General features: G+C 41.9%; 1 protein-coding gene across 1 annotated transcript in view; it reads left to right on the plus strand.

Moving 5' to 3' along the window:
• PLEKHM3 (pleckstrin homology domain containing, family M, member 3) overlaps nt 1-17,330 on the plus strand; it is a 74,450-nt gene extending 57,120 nt beyond the window's left edge. Inside the window, exons 6-7 of the mRNA XM_009890192.1 lie at nt 4,414-4,571; nt 17,153-17,330. Coding sequence (XP_009888494.1) covers nt 4,414-4,571; nt 17,153-17,330 — 336 coding nt within the window. The remainder of the gene's footprint in view (nt 1-4,413; nt 4,572-17,152) is intronic.
• Nucleotides 17,331-19,883: the final 2,553 nt, after the last annotated feature.

Raw genomic sequence — 19,883 nt, forward strand, 5'->3', positions numbered from 1 at the left:
CCTGCTGAATCAGGAAAATCTTAACACACTACATGTGCATCGTGTCTTCTCACCGCCCAAGGCTCTCACAACTGCTGCTAGCATTCGGCAGTCCCCGTATTTCCCCCCCACCTCACTAATACAGAGCATAATTGTTTTTTCGGATTTCTACTGCTACCCAACTGACCAGTAGCACAAAGATATACAGATTTACCTTTATTCATAACTTTGACTTTGTATGGAAAGCCTCTGTTCTAGAAATCATCTAAAGTAATTGTCCCACCACCCCTTTGGCGTGTGTTCGGATACTGTGTACCCCTTTAGTTTCTCCCACCGCTGCAGACAAGTCTCTGCCTTCCCCTCTTGCTTGCCAATACCACCTCAGCTTTCCCGAGCCGGGTGCAGGCTGCTCTCCTGGCTTCTCCTCTGCCCTCCCCAGCAGCCCCAGCACCTGCAGCCGTGCTCTGGCCAGAGGGATGCTCTCTGCCGTGCGGGCAGGGAGTCTCCTCCAAAACACAGTTTGTCCCATTTAGAGTGGGAGATACGTGGCGGATAGTGTGGAAAAGCAGTGTTTGTTTTGTTGACTAAGTGTTTTGAGGGCAGGGCCTTTTATGTATGTGCGTGTGGTCGTGTATTTTTATACAGTTCCTAACACGAGACATGCAGTTAGGAGCTGCGGTATGCGCAGCCACGGCTTTCTGTCCTGTGGTAGCTTAGAGGAGTTTTTGTGCAGATCCAGAGGTGGACAGTGATTCTGATCTGAACACTGGGGCTATTCAGAGACACAACTTGTTTTGCGCCTCGAACACAAGTATTTTCTTTCGTTGTCACCAAGCAGGAGGAAATACCCCAATATATTCCAGGTGCAGCAGTCGTAAGCTAACTGTAAGCGCATGGCCCCATGTCCAGAATCTTTGTGGGATGGTTTCCTTGACTGATTTAGGAACAGAAAGCTACATTGCACCCTCCATCTGTTGATGACCAGGATGCGCTCATCAGTCACCTTTTGCTCTTAATTTTGGACAACGAAGCAATTGATTGCACTACAAAGAATTTGGATTAGAAAACAGATCTTGCTCTTTATGTGTGCTGTAGGTAGAAGAGAATCTGAACTCAGCAAATTTTGTTTTAAGCTTGATGCTTTTTTTTTTTTTTTTTTTGAGGCGGGAATATATTTTTAAGTCTTTGCAGTTGCTTGTTGAGGCTGTATTATGTTACAGGGATAAGTCAGTGGTGAAATTTTTGGTTTCTGTTCCTTTGGCATACTCTTAACTTAGTTTTGTGATAAATTTCCACATTTCTTTTAAAATGTGATAGACTGTTATGCAGCTTGCAGTATGTGATTTCACAGTTTCTCTATTTTGTAAACTTATTTTGTAAACTGAAATGTCCTTAGGAAAGGTTTGAGTCGAAGCTTAGGAGTGACTCCACCAATGAGAATAGACATGTGCTGAGTTAGACTGCATGGGGGCTGTGGAGTCTCCGTCTCTGAAAGGCTTTAGGAACAGACACAGCTGTAAAGAATGACATAGATGTTACTGGCTCTGCCAAGACGGCCTCTTGATGTTATCCCCCCTGATTTCCCTGATACCTGGATAATGCATTACCTTTGTTTAACACACTTCTGTTCTTTAATTGCTTGTGTTTCTGTGAAACTCAAGATCAGATTCCAGCATCAGTTGGGAGAACATCCTGGGACTCTGCCATCATGGTTCTGGGTTGTCTAAACTGACTGACCCTGTGCCTCCAGCTGTTGCAAGAGAATCCTTAATCTCAGGAGAAGTTTTCACATCTTTGGTTACATGTCCTACACTCCTTTTCCCAAGTCATAAAACAGTCACTAGGGAAGTGTTACCATGAAACTCCTCTTGGGGACAGCAAGTAGAAATCTTCCTTTTTGCTTGCCAGGGTAAATGGAGATGAGGATTTTATTCTTATTAGCTACAAACACAAATGAGAGAAGGCTGCAATGAAAAGTCATATCCTGTGCACAGCCTTGAGGTCTCTGATGAAACAAAATGACACAAAATTTACAGATGCTAAAAATAGTGATAACATCAGTTTGATGTTGCATTTTGTCTTCCTCCTATAATACAGTAAAATGGCCTGTAATTCACATCGCAAAATTGGCATGCATGGCTCTTTGAAGATATCACCTTCATTGTACGTCTGCAGTGGCCAGAGTGACAAGCCAACCCACTATGGTGCTACAAGGAGCCATACAAATAAATAAATAAACAAACAGAGACAAATAACACCAGCTCCTTGGGGACAGCTGCCCGCTCTCAATCTGTCTTGCTTAGGTCGCGAGCTCTTCAGCCTGGGAAACCTTTTGTGCCTTGTATAGACTTAAATTCACCCCTGGTGCTTAGGAAGGTAATAGATTATGTTACTTTTGTTTATTACATTATATAAAATGTGATTTTAATACAGAGATTTAAGTCCTTGCTAACAGTGACATTAGTACAGCCTCAGAGAGTTTGTTTGCAGCTTGGTCTTCAGCCTGGCATTTTAAGCTGAGCTCTTGTGGCCTGTGAGAGGTGGTGGCTGTAGCATGAAAATGCTTTGGAAAATATCTATGTGTCGTGGTTTATTTATTGTCTTTGTATGCATATTTCATCTATTAGTGCTAAATGGCTTTTTGGAGGGTGATTGTAGCCATGTCACTAGCCGGGTGGCTTCACTGTTTCTTTCCTCCTGTTTGTTGAATATTTTGCTTGTCTGGCTTTCAGAACCTCTGTAACTCTGGAGTCTGCAAGCAAAAAATTTCTTTCTTTAAAATGAAAAACAAGACCCAGCCTAGGGCAGCTAGACTAACTCGTGACCATCTGTTAGAAGGTTAGTAATAGCAGTACCTTGAACTATGGCTTCATTTTCGTATTTTATGCAGCAGCTTCTCTGCATTGTTTATATTCTGGTTGAAGGGGATCTTCCGATACCAGGATGCAATAGGAACGTCATTTTTCCTCTAACATGAGCAGATGTCCTATCTGCAGTAGTAGCAATAACATTGCCGCTTCCTGTTGTTGCAGGTGTTATTAGCGGGCTGGAGCTGAAAGCAAAGAGGGGGCACATTTCAGCCTTTGCCATTCAATGCCATCAACATCAGTGCTACCTGCGCACCTTCTTTTCCATGTGTACTCTTAAATAGCGGCTGTCTTGGCCAGTGGGCAGGAGCTTGCCCTGGAACACAGATTTATTTCCTTTATGCTTTACATAGGGAAAGCATGCTACCAAAAATCTCTCTTTTAATTCTCTGCCTTGACCTTTGCTTTCTCTAGATTCATTGACACTAAACCCAAATTACAAGTGGTGTGTTACACTGTTTAGGGAAGGGGTGCCTGAACTGAATCTGGCACACATTTGAGTCTAAATCTCCCCACTCTTAGTTTTCAGGACACAGCCCCGTGCAAGCCTTCAATCAGCAATTACTGCATTCTTTTTCCTTTTTATAGGAGGTCACTATCAAATACCGTGACACATTTCTATCACTAATCTGGCAGGCTGCCATTTAGACCCCAGGAAGCCCAGGAGAGAAGAATATACACTTAAGGCCTTATTCCATCTTCATTATTGCCTACACCAGCAGAATTCCTAAAAGTCTCTGGAAGTTTGATCTGAATGGAAAGTATTGTGCCTGAATAGCACCCCTTATTGAGACATTGTCACTGAGTCACAAATTTAGATGAGTGTTGTGGCTAGTAGGTTAATCTATACTGCGCAGCCGTTTTTTCACACCAACGCAGGGAGTGCTAATCACTTCTAATGGTCTAGCAGGATTGTCTGGCAGTGAGGGACTTCTTGATTTGAGAGCTGGACACTGAAGGAAAAAACCGCAGTTCCTATTCAAGAGTTTCTCTGAGAATTTATTCATTTTGGCAATGAGGGGAATATTGTATTTTGATGGTTTTCAATGGGGAAACACAACCTTACTAAAGGAGGAAAGCCAGGGTTCCATTCACAAAAAATACGCAAAAACCCCTTGTGCTTTGGAGGAAGGGGAACAAAGACAGAACTGCAATTTGTGCATAAAAATTAACAAGAAATGAAAATCATAAATGTAAGGTGGTATCCATAGCTGTCAGTTAGATGATAACATGGAAGCTTTAATCTCTTTTCCTATCTACTTTTTTGTGCCTTAGTGTATGAATGCCTTGTTGTACTTAAAATGGCTACTAATCCTGTGTGTTACTGCCATATAGAGACTTACAGAGAGATACTAACTGGTTTTACTTTGGGATCATTGAAAGTTCATTGGCTACTGTTGTCACTTGGGATTTCACAGAGCTATAATCGTTGGGAAGTGACTTTCCTGTTGTTTTAACCAGCAGGACTTAGCTGCATTTATGTATTAATAAATACTGTCTCGGCCCTTCACTGAGTTCTAGTCATTTATTGGGGAGTTCATTCAGTATTGTCTTCTCCTCGTTTCAGGTTATTGAAGGAAAGCTGGCTCCTTTCTTGGGGAAGGTGATCAAGTTTGCCACCTCTCATGTGTACAGCTGCAGCCTTTGTAGTCAAAAGGGTTTCATCTGTGAGATCTGCAACAATGGAGAAATCCTTTACCCCTTTGAGGACATTTCTACAAGCAGGTACTGTACTGTCAGTCATACATTTGACTCGCGTGTCATATCCTTGCAGATTCTCGGTCTCGTGACCTCTTATTTAAGTAACTAGGGGCTGGATCCCACTAATGTACATTTCTGGGCAGCTGCACTAGATTACTGGTCCAGGGAGGCCACCACAAGCAGACTTGGAAATAGATGGGAAGAGCTACTTCCCAAAGCCCATTAAGTCTCAGAACAGCTGTTCAAAAAGGGAAGAGTCCCCAGCAGAATCACACAGTGTGATTTATCCACAGCTCTTCTGAGTTTGCATAATGTCCTGAAAAGCAAAGTGGACTCCGTGGAGTGATCACAGATATCTTTCTGGTATCTGATGTCACTGCGCCCATGATGTACTGGAACTGTACATTATAAAACAATAACCATCTATTCTGAAGTGTTTTCCTCATGAAATGTTATGGCTAATTCTTTGCTTTCTGTGTGCATACTCCTCTGTGCCTATGTATGCGAATTATTTTTTTTGGTTTTAATGACATTGCTATTCTCAGGTGGTTACAAAATAAATATAAGTGTATGCCAGTCCTAAGCCAAACAAAAGAACCTTTATTTCACATTATATGGAGTACTGGAAGCCAGATCAGGGACAGGAGTTGCATGGAAAACCTAGAAACAAAATGAAGGAAACCAGAGCAGACTTGGCAATGCAGCAGCGTTACTACTCTTTTTCAGAAATGTCTTGGATTTTGAATAAAGGAGATTTTTTTTTTAACTCCACCAAAAGACAGTCTATCTGACAGCACAGCATTCCTCCATAGATAAGTACTTTTCTGGCTGTTTCAAATACAGTCATTTTAATTTGTTCTCCAAAGCGTTCCATTGAAGGGAAAAAAAACAACTGAAGAGCCACCTTTGGAAGCAATCAGGACCAGCCTGTTAAAAGGGCTTCGTTACGAATCTGATTCCCCTCTGTGCACAGAGATGTTAAATTACAAGTAACCAAGGACTACTCGTTGGGGATTTTCAGCCTGACCCGAGTTTCAAAGACTGTTCGCACATTCTTTTTCTAGACCCTTATTCTAAAAAATGCATTGACAAAGCAGTGGACATAAGCTAAACAAGGTGTGCAGCTGAGCTCTGTAAATGCTTTTCAAGAAAGAATGTATCTAGGGTGCATGGTGAGATAGGCTGAGTTAAAAAGAGAGAGACTAAGATGACATAAAACATAAGATGTCTGTTGAGACTGTATGAAAGGCAATTGAAGATATTCCCGAAAGATTGATGAGAACGTGTAAGAGCATCTGGGAAGACAGGTTTATTTGAAATGTCTGTGCATTTGATTTGTCTGGGGGATTTTTGGTCACAAAAACATTGTTGAGTGTATATTGTTCCCCCGCCCTTCAGCTGAGATCAGACATACCTTGCAATTACAGAGTTTAAAACGTTCTGGAATCAAATAGTATTTGTCAGCAGTTCAGTGAAAGCCAAAGGAAGCTGCTCTAGCTCCTGTTCTTATGTGAGTTAGAAGCCAGAAAGGACTTTTGTTCATGTTTCACAAATGTGAAGTCATGGTTGATGTCACGCCAAAGACAGTGGTCTTTGTTAATTATTTTAATTAAAACACAATCAGTATGAAAGGTTCTCCAATATTTCTCTTTCTCATTTTGTCAGAGATCATTCTGCTTACTCCTTTTGTACTCCTTATTACTAAACCTTGCTTTAATCCCAGCATTTTCCATTTCCCTTCCTAGTTAGTTTTCTCATTATTGCTGGTGTGTGCACATGCACCTCTGTGAAACTAACCAGATTGTTTCAGTTCTGGTTTTTTGCTCTTTTCCACCTTCAGGCTGGAAGCAAGTCATGCCAACAGAGGAGCTTGTGTGTTTTACAAAGTAGCAAGGGAGAAGGCCAGGTAGAGGCATTTTGTGTTTGCTTCCATCTCCTACAGACGAGAGAGATTTCTGGGGTAGGTGTGCTGACCACTACAATGACAGGGGTAAGGCGAGGAGGCTAGTTAGAAATAAGCAGATATACAGAGTAACCTGTGGCAGGTGGAACGGCAAGTCACAAATGGTTCGTGTGAAGACTTGGAATTATACCTGACATTTCTGATGACATGTGTTCAGCTTTCTGTTAGTTAAGTGTCGTACAGAGCTCCGAGTAAACAGTTAGCACAGATTTGTGATTTAGTTGTCCACAATGAACAAGAACAAGAGGTAACAAGCACAAAGTTGAATATAGGAAGTTCCATCTTAACATGAGGAGGAACTTCTTTACTTTGAGGGTGGCAGAGCACTGGAACAGGCTGCCCAGAGAGGTTGTGGAGGCTCCCACACTGAAGACATTCAAAACCCGCCTGGACACCACCCTGTGCAACCTGCTGAAGGCGACCCTGCTCTGGCAGGGGGGTTGGACTAGGTGGTCTCCAGAGGTCCCTTCCAACCCTGACCATTCTGTGGTTCTGTAATCTGCAGTGAGAATTGACTACGATTTCCTTTCTCCATCCTGGTTTTCTGGAATTGCTGTCTACAGCATTGTATTCGCATTTTGTACTCGATACTAGAGTGCCAAGTACCCTGGCTGTAGCTGCTGAGTTAAGGAGGGAAGAGCAGCTGAACGCTGAAGACCATGTTTTTCCTTCTTGCTTTTGAATGTTGCTCATTCACTTTTGAGCACGCTACTAATTCTACCAGCAAACTGGGCTGTTAGGGTAGAAATATTCAAAGGCAGGTGCATGACAGCTTTTGCAAACTTCACCTCTCTGTTGAATGTTTGAAAAGTGAAGTCTGTCTGTGTGTGAGGGTGTGTGTGTGTCTGTGTTGAGATAGCATTTGTTTTTCTGGCTACCTCCCTGACCCTTCTCGTTCTTTGGAGAGAAGAGTGACAGCTGTCGGAGAGGCCATTACAATTCCAAGGTCGTTCTGTATCCAAGGTAGCTGTTACCTTTCCATCTTCATGGTCTCTTAGGTCAGCTGTGAGGTGGAGAGATTATTTCTCTCCAGAATATTTTCAGCAGTTTCTGGAGCAGTCTTCAGCCGGAATTTATGAAGGATGGGTCTTCTTTAGATAGATACAGCTGAGAGAAAAGGAGGGCCTCTCTTGAGGACTGGAGTTTCTCTTTGGTCAGGTTATTTGCTTGAGAGTCATTTTTGTCAGTCCTTGAGCAAACAGAGTGAATACCTGGGTTATGCACTCCTCAGGGTTTGAATACACATATATTACATACCCTTCTCTCACTAATCAGCATGACACATTCCTTTGTTGGCAAACGGTTCCAAAACAAACACAATCAGTTCAGTTAATTAGCGGGTCTGTGGGCTGTGCTTGGCAGGCTCTTTACATCCTGCTCAACAATACAGCGCAACAGTTTGCTGCCTTGAATGTAAGGGTGGGCTCACAAAGTCATAAGCTTTCTAATGATACTTCCTTTCTGCGGCTTTTCTTGGGAGGTGGCCATTCTGCACAGAGCTTAATGAAAGCCGTGATTCAGTAGTTAAACAATTTCTTCTTAAGAATTGTCCCATCCTCTCGGATGCCTCTTCCAGTCAGTTTGATTCCTCTGTCCCCCATTTTACTCTTTTCTGCCTTACCCATATTTATATAACAGTTTGTCAGGGTTCTTTCTAAACTTCACAATTTTGGCATCTTTTTGAAGGCCTTTAAATCATGAGAACTATATTTAAAGCCTCCTGAGTTAATTGCACATTTCGTGGAGCAAGTTGCCAGCTAATGTAAACTCTCACAGCTCTGCTTTTGCTGGAGCTCTGGCAACTTAAACAACCTGAGCATCTACCTTCTGTTTCATTTCTTGGACTAAATTTGCCCCAGGCTTAAATTTAGCAAATAAACGTATAAAATTATCCCATTATATCACTAATTTTATTTTTACAACTGTTGTGAAATGAGTTTAAATATCCCTGGTTATAAATTGGCTTGTTAGAGCTATCCTTGCTCGTTTGTTAGCAGCTAGGCACTGCCCCTCAATTTGTTCTGATATTGCTTGTTCTTTATTAATGTGATGAAAAGTTCTTAATTCTTTCTCCTAAAATAAATAAATAAATAAGTTTAAAAAGCTGAAATGAAAAGAAAATGCCTGTGTAGTGGTACTGTTACCTGTAATATTTGGCCATATTTGTTTTATAACCTCGAACAATTTTTAACAATCTTCAGGAATTTTAAATCTTAAGGAATACTGAGAAAAATACCATTGGAATGAGAATAAAATTATTCATTAAAAAGGGTTTTCTGTCCAATTAGATAATTAAGTAATTATAGTTACGGTTAAGATTACTATATGCTACCGAGTTAATAAAGTTTTGGTCTTGCCTGTGTGTTAGCATCCTACTGACTACTTTCACAGGCAATTTGTTGTGTTTTGCTAGTAAAGCTACTTGCTTGGTTAAGAACTATTTAGTCAATTCCTTGCCTTTTATGTGGTGTCTATAGATGTATGTGAACCATGGAGAGTTGCTCTTTTGTGTTTGCATTCATTTATCAAGGCTAAACTGTTTTCACTTTGCGAAGTTAATTTGTTCTGCAGATCAGTTAAGACACGTATAGACCTTTTAAGATACAAACCAGAAGACCCAAGCTTAAAATAGACGTGCCACAGAACAGGCTTGACTATATCAGCCAGCTTGGATGCCTCTATAATCTTTGGCCACCATCCTGATAAGACCTATGAATGTACTTTGCACATAGTGAGAAGTCTTACTAAAGGCTCGGATGCTGTGCTAGCTTTATGTGCATGCCAAAGTCTCTGCAAGGTTACAGATCATTGTGTTATGGATGCTGTCTCACTGGACAAAAACAGCTTTAAGCATAGGGGAGAACATTAAAGACAGATATTAGGAGGAGAGACCGACATACACAGTATAGAGCGTTTCCAAGAAACACCTTGGCACAGGTCAAAGGCATCACTCAAGATACATCGTTTTCCCTCTTGCTTTGATTAGTTTGTTTTATGCTAAATAGCCTTTTCCCAAGACCAGTTCCCCTGAGCTGTGCTAGTAGTTCAGTACCTAATTTTTGAAAGAGCTTGGTTTAACAGATGTTGATAGTTGGTTCCAAGCCTTGAAGTGATATGCTCAGCACTGTCTTTAAAGAAACTTAGGCACCTAAGTAGATGCTAAGTTCACTGGATAATTTAAATCTGTCAAAACTGGTCAAAATCTGGCCCTGATCTTCTGGGCTTTGTCTGTGCAGGGTTGTGCAGAAATGTTAGGTAGAATATATAAAAAGAAAGAGATAAAATATACTGTTTTTTTCATCAAGCATTTTATTTTGGAACTGAGTTAGCTTTAGAGGTTGGCTTTACCTGCCTCATGTCACACTAGGTATTTCCAACTTGCCAGTCAAGACCTTTTAATTCTTCCTCCTCCTTCCTCATGCAAATTCCCCTTTTAAGATAGGCTTCTTTGTCTACCAAATATGGTTCCTTGTAGACCAGACAACAGCTTTTCAATTGCTTTTTAGCCCATGAAAGCCAACACTGCTAACTCTTAAGTGCTCAGCAATTCTAAGATTACTTTAATAACCTTCTTGTTTATATACTTACCTTTTTTTTTTTTTAAATGTTAAGTTTTCCATCTTGGATCCAGGTAGGCATGTCTTCAGCATTACGGCAGAGCTATGAAGTCCAGGTGTCTTTGCCCTTCTCTTTTATTGAAAGCGTAAATCACAGGATTTCCAGACTTGAGACTTACAGAAAAATGCAGAATAGTAGAATTATGCAGTCAAATTATAACGGTTGAGGTTAGTATGTTAATATTGCTGTTAATAGTATTGCCTGACTCTTTGCTTTTAGGACTTCAATGACTACTTTGTGAATCCAGTTCATCAATAATAGGAGAGGTAGAGGGATGAAGTCCAGTTCATGGCGTGGCAGCTAGCACAGGCAGAGGATATATATCTGGGCGATGTAAACACTTAAATCTCTGTGGCATCTCAGCCTTTCGAGTGGTTTGCAGGTAGTGGATCTAGCATGTGTAGGGCTTTTCCCATTTCCGAAGTAACTTGGCTCTACTGACTAAAGTGTAATCACATCAGTTTCAGATTAAATGTTTTAATACTGATTTTAGTGTCCCTTTACTGATTTCTTATGAACTGCTGTGCACAGGGCACATTACTTGGCTTGGGATCTCTGAACTTAGACAACTTGCAAAGTGCAGTACTGAGATTGACAGTCAGTCCTTAGTTCTCCTGCTGGATGCAAGTATGGAAATACATGTGTATGTTCCTATGTGTAGCATAAATCCCTGCAGCCGCAGCTGAGGAGGAATGGAGGACATGATTCCCTCCTTAATTAGGAGCAACAGAGCTCTGTGAAGAGGGGTCTGGGAGCTGGGGGATCATTTTGCTCCTGCTTTGACCCTGCTGCCGTGCTGCAGTGCGTTAACTCAGCCTGTGTACACAACTGTCACGGGAGGATAGCAGGTGGTTAAATCAAGCTGTGCTTCATGTTCAGCCCCGGCCCATAACAAATTGTTCTGTGAGCACCCAAAACAAAGGCCTCTTCTGCTATTTCTCTGAGTCCAGCAATGGAGGAATTGACACTGAGGCTTCTCCCCACCAGTGGAGCGCTGGTGGTTTTCTCTCCTCTCCAGTGAGCTGCCCGCTTTTCCCCTCATTTGTGGGGCTTTAATATCTCTGACCACTTTGTACACCTGTTGGATGCGGTTGACCTTGGCAGTGGGTGCTGGCACGACAGGACGAGGGGCAAGAGACGGTACAGACGAGGAGGCACCCAGTGGAAAGCCCTGAGTGGCTGTGCCAGGATGGGGGCTTCTTCATTCATCTTCATTCATCTTCATCACCCCTGCCTGAGGTGCTTCTCCAGCAGCTCAGTCTAACCCACGCCAGGTAAAAAGGAGCAGACCCTGGTCTGGCAGTTTTCATGCAGGGACACTGGGTAGCATGTCATTCGGCTGTCCTGGGGTGGCATAACGAGAGCAGCAGTGGTGGTGTTGGTCATGGATGCCGTGCCAGGCTGTGTTTGGGCTGATCCCTCCAGCTGTTCCAGAGGTGCAAACTGCGGGCGCGTTCCTTGGTGAGTCTCATCGATGCAGGCTGGCAGTCGCTGTACACCCCTTGCTAGCTGCCACCTGTACCAGCTCAGCCCTCGGCATCCGTTCCCCCAGCACACGAGCTGGGCTGATGGGTGGCAGTCGCAGTTATTTCTGCTGTTTCTGTACCTACTGGCGCCAGCCCAGGACCCAGCCACACTATTATGAGGAGCATCTTCAAGCTCTGCTGGTGTGTCAAGGGTAACCCCAGTCTGATGAGCGGGTGTATGGAAAGGAAAACTATGATTATGCTTTGAATCACCACTGGCTCCCTGAACACTGAATTAATCATTTAGAGTGAATTTCAGGCATGTAATAATTTGAGGGGGTGGGTAGTGGGCTCTGCTCTCTGGTTTTGTTTGGCCTTTTTTTTTTTTTCTTCTTCCTAGGAAAATTTTTCAAAAGCAAGTCTGAAGTATTAACAGTTTGTAAAAGAGAAAAATCCTGTGTCTAGTAAAGACCGTAACTGTGTCATACAAGGCGTTATCCTAACAAGCTCCTTATAGGGACAAATCAATGTCATATTAGTGCCAGCTTTCTTCCATTCATTTACTACATGGGCGTCCCTCCTTAGGCAGGCTCCTTGCGGTGGTTCCTAGGCAACTGTAATAATATTGCTGCACGTGTGTGTCAGGCATTGATTGCCTTTGGGGCTTTTTTTTTGTGTTGTAAGTGAACACAGGCTAGTCCATTTTCTTTTTCTTTGTGTTCTGCTAAAGTCTCCAAGAGTTTCGAAGGGCGCGTCTGTGATGTTCACAGCTGAGCAATTCAGAAATACCTGCAGACAAGCACATGTGCGTAGTGTGGGATGGTGATCACGCTGGAATCCTTAGGCAAAGCTTACTACAGCTGCTGTGGTTTGCTCTTTGGGTTTTTTTTTAATAGTCAAGTTACAGGTGGCTTAGTATTTTGGATGCTTGGTTAAGGTACAGCGTCATCTAAAGAAAACATGGTGAACAACCCTGTTTTATCTTGGTTTTGCTCTGCATGGAGAGAAAGAAAAAAACATGAAGAGTGCTAGTCAATGAAAGGTTTAGCCCTAGATCAAATCCTTACTGAAATTCCTTTCAAGGGATTACTCACTTGACCAAATGTGTGCAAGGTCTGGCACAGAGGAAGTGGGGTTTTTAAATGAAAAAATGAAAGTTAATGTATAAAATTGCAAGAGAAAGGATGAGCAGCACTGCGGTGAGACAGGGGAGCCCTTAGCCCTTCTCATCTTTTCCAAGATCTCCTGACTGATCTTGAGCAGGTCAGTTCACCTCTTGTTTCCCATTTGTGAGGTGGGAATGGTGGCACATCTGTCATCCACTCTTTGTTCATTTCAGGGACGAACAGCATAATCATGAGCTGCTTTGGTTCCCCAGTTGGTGTTTGGAAGCCAGACAGGTATAGCCCAAGTGCATGGTACTGAAGCTGTCCTAATAAACCTTGCTGGTCCCAGCAGCTTCATCCCAACACGGCAGCGCTGAACAGTCTGTCAATCTGTTAGGTTCCTAGGAGACAAATAAAACTGTCTTTCAGACGACATCCCACATCCCGGGCCACCAGTTGATCATCCCTGGTTTATTTTGTCTGCTGAAGGTGGAAGGTCTTTGAGGCCTCTTTGCGTTGCACCACCCTCGTTGGGCACCTGGTCTTACCCATGGGCACCGAAACGGTGGTGCAGTACAGAGGGGAAATGTGAATATGACCAATTGGTTGTGCAGAATCTAGAATTACTCGAGCCATAAGCCCATGAAATACATATGGAAAGCATGAAAGCAGCTTGCCAGAATTTACAATTTACCAATATTGATATGTGTATGTTTCAAATGCCCAGACTTAATGGGAGATACTAACATCATCATTTCCTCAGCATACAAGGAATGCTTCTATGCTTTTAATGTAGAAAGGTTTTTCTTTTGTAAGTAGTAATGATAATAATAAGAGCATTACAATGCATGTCTAGGTATGGAGAGCTTTCCCTTTTCTCTCTTACACTTTTCAGTGCAATAGGAATTATTTAGAGGTTTGAATAATTCTCTGCATTTTTGTTACTCTGGTGTTCAAACAGGTAAAACATCCTTAAAATGTAAAACACCCCCTATAGTGTCAACCGAAATCAAGTTGGTCAGGAAAGAGAAAAAAAAAAGGAGAGAAAACACTGAGAACATAGAGAGCAAGCTATTTCAGATGCCTTCTTAGAAGGCTGAAAGTCTGTATGAAAACAACATGCAATGTTCACCAATTCTTAAAATCATGTTTGAAAAATAGCAAGAGGCTGTTAATGTGCAGTATTGCAATATCAATCATTAAAGAAGGAAACATGAAAGGCCTGAATGGCTTTACAGGCTCATTGGCATATTATCCACGGTGTATAGAAGTCTCACAAAAGATGCAGGGACTTTTTGGCCTCTAGCCAAAGAAGTCGTCAGGATTCAGAAATAGTACCTGAACTGTGAATTACCTATGACAACGATAAGAGTTAAGGAAAAGGCAACTAAGTGTAGTGAACTATTATGTGAGCCTTTTATGGACTACAGAAATACATTTTTTCTTCAGCGAAATAAAAGCATTTTGTAATACTGAGGCTTGAAAACAACAGTAAAGAAAAACTGAAACTCACATGTGGCGATAAAATTAGATGTCAGGATTAAATAAGAAGCAATTGTTTGTAATATTCTAGGAAGGAATATAATTTTGGTGGGATTTTTGGTATCACTGGAAAATTTTTCACAGTTGGATTAGGAATGGTCAACCAGTTGACGTTTCCAGGGTCAGTTAAGACTGATTGTATTTGACATGCTGAAAAGCAAAGCTGTAGGTGGCTTGGGATAGTATAGCTCTGTCACTTTAAAGGGAGTAACTTACCATTTGCCCAAAAGGCAGAGCAAGATCAGCATTGCCCCACCTGCCCCGTGACCGAGTTTCTTCAGCACGGAGGGGATACAAGCGTGCAGTGAAAGCTGACCCATGTATCCTCTCTACCTGTCCCTGTGGAGAGCAAGAGGCAGCTTTGTTCTCCAGGTCAGGGCACTGCTCTTCCAGGCTGCTCTTTTGTTGTCATCTGCACCCCACAGTTGAGGCTGGGAGCACGTCAGCCTTCACCGGAGAAAGCAGAAAATAGGTCTTCAGAGAAGCAGTCAGGGATGGGTCGATGGCGGTCACCACCAGAATGGACTGATGATGGTCACGGTGGCTGCTGGTGCCGTGGACCCTGAGATGCGGGGCTGGCTGTTTGCACTGCTTCTGGTTAGTCCCTGACAGTGTGGGATCCTCGTCAGAGCTTCCGCTATTGCACCAGCTCTAATAAATAACGGTGCAGAAATTTCTTCTCTCTCTTTTGGAGCTGAGCAATGTGAGAGGAGTTTGTTAATTTTTGCCAGTGAGCTTGTTTCTGAAAAAATGAATTCATATTAATTTAAACACCATCAATCTTTGTTTCTCTGCTGATGGCCTTCGACTGAGGACAGCAGATGTGCTGGCTCCTCTCTCATCCCACTCCATCTATTTCAGCAACAATTTTTTATAAGTTTTGTCACCTCCATGCATACTGTGGAGAAATATTGAGCGAGCATAGGGAGTGGCAACGCAAGAGCACAAAATTACACTCCTCATCAATCATTACCCTCTAGCAACTTCCAGGGCCCTGTAAATTGCTGACTAACAAGGGACAATTAGCTTGATAAAATCGCCATTAGTGTCAGTTCAGAATGATGTAAAGTTTTAAAGACACTGCTATCCTCTCTGTCTCTCCCTCATCCATTAGTGTGTCTGTTCATGGAGATCCCAATCCAGCAAAGCACGTAAGCACATGCTTAATTGTAGGCAGATCAGTAATCCCAAGGAAATCACTGGGGTATGAGTCCTAAGCATGTGTTTATGTGCTTCACTGGATCAGGGCCATAACACACACTCTCTGAGCACAGAAATGATAAATATCTCTTTGTGAGCCAGTTTCTTGATTCAAAACCAGATTTAGACTCACTAGCTGGACTTAGAAATATGACAGTCAAGTTGTACTGCAAGAGTGCATAGTAGTTAGCAGATATACAATGTTATACTTAGCCTCTCTAACTTTCCTTTTCTTTCTTGTTATTTGAGTTTTATCCGTTTATGCTACCTAGAAACGTGCCTCTCTAAACTTCTGCATAGCCTTCTCAAAGCTGTGTAGTTACTAAAATTTAGACCGTGTTTGGAGCCATGCACGTGTAGCCAGATTGGGAACAGGTTTTTGAAAGTTATATGTGAGATGCAGATGCAGCTAATATAGCTAACAGGGTGTGTTAGCTTATGGACTTCTCTCAGTATTGCCAGACGGCATGCCAAATACTACAGTTTGCCTTATGGCTTCTCAGTGTTTGGGGTTTGTTTCTTCATGTTTTCAATTTTTCTTCACAGTCTTGAGGACAAGAACCTTATTTTTAAGGAAAACAAAACAAAACCTCAAAGCAAACAAACAAAAAACCTACTAAAGATCTAGCAGTGGACACTTTGATCTCATATAGTCATTTGATTACAATAACTGTGAAAAAGGAAAAGTGCGAGGCATTTCAAGACTTCCCACAGAATCACCAGGGTGACCAGTGCCCCTCATTTGTATTTCAAAATTGCTTTAAAGTTGATGTTTTGTTGCTTTCATTATTTGATAATCCAACTGGAATCTAAGACTTTGTACCTCTGACACTGTCATCCTTTTATTTTTTCATTTGGTTACAAAGCTGTAGTGACTTATCACTACAGATAGTGATTTGCATTGAAAGGCTGACAATGTCCAACCATTTAGTTGTAGCCCACTCCATGATCACCACAGGTTTCATTGCTCCACAGCCATCTGGAACTGGTGCTTGATCTGCTGTAACATTGCATCTGTTGCATCAGAGTGCCCCAAAAGTAATCCAGTCGTCTTGTTTGAGCATTTTATTTGTTTGAAGTCTTAACATCACATTTGAGAACAGAATACCACAGCTTTGAATGCCATAAGCAATAGTTGCGTTGGTCTGGTCCGATCTTCCACAGGACACATTTTTTTACTTTGTGGTATGACTTCTTCTGCTGTTGAAGTGGACTGGACTTTACTCTTTCCATAACAGCTGAGCACTGGAACTTCAGTGAGGAACATGTCATATCTTGACTGTTGCAAATGCTGAAATGTGTCTTAATGGAAATACATGGTGTTACTCTTCCTTTACAAACCAAAGCAGCAAACTTGTCTTTCATAAAACAAAATTGATGTCTATTCTGTGATAGACCTGAATGCTAGTTAATAAGGTAAATGTTAATCCTTCTAAAAATTTCTGTCTGTGAAGCAGAAGTGCTGGGACAGATTCTCAGCTCCTGCACGTGAATGCAAGTCGACTTATTTTAGTGGTCCTGAGTAGCTTTACACCAGCAGAGGTGTGGGCAAGACAGTGTATTTTACAGCTCCAATCTTTTGAAACATAGTGCTCTTTGAGCTACCAGAACTGTTTGAAGGAGTATCTACTGCCTGCAATCCATGTGAAGTCCATTGCATGCTCTGGTCCTATTTTGTCATTCAATTTTGATGCTAATTTGTGTTTGCAGGTGTGAAAGCTGTGGTGCTGTCTTCCACTCTGAGTGCAAAGTGAAGGCTGTACCATGCCCCAGGTGTGTGCGTAAAGAATTGCAGAAGAAGCAGAAATCCTTCTGGAGGCGACTGAATATGGACGAAAACTTTGAAGAGTCTTGCAACATGTTTGAGTTGTCATATCAGAACACATGAGTTCCTCAAGGCAGTGGCCAGCCTGACAAGAATCCCTTTCCCAGCTGCCAGCTCAAGCAACTTCTCAGCCAGGCAGAAATCTTTTTGCAAAATAATATCTGACCTTCTTCATCTGTGAATAGCAGCTGCCAAAGCGGCCATAAAGCCTTGTTGGCTTTGAAATACCAATGGCTAAACTGCGTTTTGCGTTGAAGTCCAGCTACTAGCTCTCATACAAAATGTGGTTTACTTGAAATGCTTTAGGTCTACCTAATTAAGCACCCAACTTTTTCTTTTCCACCTCTGGAGAAGACTTTTCCTCAAGACAGAAAATATTTGCTGCCATGGCCACATTATTTTTCATGTTGTTCATTTAGAATTGGTGAATCATCTACTTATTTATGTGTATCATTTATTTATTATTAGCCTTGGCAGAGGTTCTGGTGAGGTGTTTCACAGAACCCAATAGGGCAGGAATGATTTTAAACCTGCCTGCTTCTTCTGATGTGGACACATGGGTCCATTTCCTCGTGTTTCCAGAGAGCTATTTTTAAATTATCAGTGCATTTACATGTCACTCCTCCCTGAGGAAAGAAAAGTATCTCCCATCAAACCTTATTCAGGGTGCTTGCAAACATAAGATGCAGAATAATTTCTTCAGCTATGTTTATATATTTATAACCACCCCAGTGAATGATTCCATACGCAGATAAGCAGGGGACTTGCTACTGTTTTTGTTCAGGCTGGGTATATCGGCCAAGCTCTGTCACTGAAGCCCGTTGAGTTTTACCCTGGTTATTCTTCATCTCTGTGAGGCCACGTCCTCATCTTCAGTAAGGTGATGTTGGCTCTGACCTCCTGCCAGTCTCACGTTTTAAGACATTTTAAGTGTCCACATTGTTTTTGTTTTTATTTCGTGAAGTTTACTTTAAATGTTTAACCTGAACCTGTTAGACTAGTAGTCAGGAAAGTGGTCTTGCCCACGTTAGTTAGAAAATACCTCCAAAATTGTGAAACACTTGTTTGCTGTGCTCATCTGCAATTTGTGTCCTGCGTTCTCTGCGAGCTCTAAGGGATTTTATACTTCTGTAGTGACTGTGGTGGAGAGTGGCGTTCCTCGAGGTATGGTTCTGCTCCACACACCTGGAACACAGGGAAGTATTAAACACGGTAAATTGCATATATTATGAAAGGGGAGTACATGATGGATTTTACTGGGGACATGTGTGTCATCACTGGCAGTATGTTTAATTCATTGTGGCTTCACCTCCAGTGAGCACTTAGAGATCCTCCTCCTTCCAATTCACATTCTTAACTCTTTCTCCAGACCCTGCAGTAATGTATTACATACATATGAAAGCATTCACGTATATATACACGTACATCTATATACAGAAAGCAAATATGGTTTCACGAGAAAAAAGCCAGTCACATGCATGTGTATTTTTCCTCTCTTCTCATGTAGGTTTATGAAAATGCAGAATACTGATCTTTGCTTCCTATATAATCTGCAGGCTGTTGTATTCAAGGCAGAAAGCAGTCTTGATCATTGAAGCACCTTCAAGTGTTTTAAATAAAAGAACAGGGTACATAGTGCTTACATTAAAAGGTAGAATGCTACAACGATTTGCCTTATACTGGAGTATAAGTGGTTACCTTTTCCAGCCTCCAGTCAAAGAAAGCAGCTGAATCTGAGCTTTCTCAAATTTGAGTGCAACTACTATATGTATAGAAGCATGTTTATATCTGTATACATTAGACAACCAGTGCCTTTCTTTTCCAGAAGTCCTTCTCGCAGTGGGATTCTTTGGAAGGAAGTGAGGGTTTTTCCGTGTTCTTGGCAAAGTAGTATAAGGATTCCCATATTTAATAAACCTGGTGAATCATGCACCTTTGTCACTAAAATTAATACTTCCCCTACACAGGGATGTCTGTCTCAGCTCACTGTTCCTCATGTGAAATGAGTTGCTTTCAGCTATCATCCTTATAGTGTTCCTTGCAAGTCCATTCCCACGTGAAGAATTCCCTGCATGTTCACAAATGCAAACACTGGGGAAGTATTGTGGAATTAGTCATGCAAACAGGAACTGCAGTGGTACCGGCTGAATAAACAGTACGCTCCCATGTTTTTCAGCATGTGTCACTACAACTAGTCCTGTGGCAAAGCCAGTAGCTCTGAAACTGTCAGACTCTGGCAGGTACTATTTTGAATTAGGTCTAGATGTAATAGTGAGTCATTAAAGGAAAAAAAAAGGTGGTGTTTTTCATATCATCATGCTCTGGTATTTAAGATACCTTACAGCACTGCTTCTTGTCCATCTCGGTTTAGAGAAGGCTGCTTGTGTGCACTGTCAAAAACCCTATGGAGTCAAGAAATCAAGGTTCAGACATTGCAAACTGTTAGTTACTTTGACAGATGTCCTCATCTCCAAAGTACCAGTCATGTGGGTGGTTAGATACTCTAGTTGAATTCTGGAATAACAACATGGACAGCATTGGACTTACTCTGGGTTTGTACAAGTATTACAGAACAGTTTCTTTGCTAATTGAGATTTACAGAAAAAAGAGAGTATG

This window comes from Charadrius vociferus, unplaced genomic scaffold (genome assembly GCF_000708025.1).
Source record: "Charadrius vociferus isolate BGI_N301 unplaced genomic scaffold, ASM70802v2 scaffold147, whole genome shotgun sequence".
NCBI classification, from domain to species: domain Eukaryota; kingdom Metazoa; phylum Chordata; class Aves; order Charadriiformes; family Charadriidae; genus Charadrius; species Charadrius vociferus.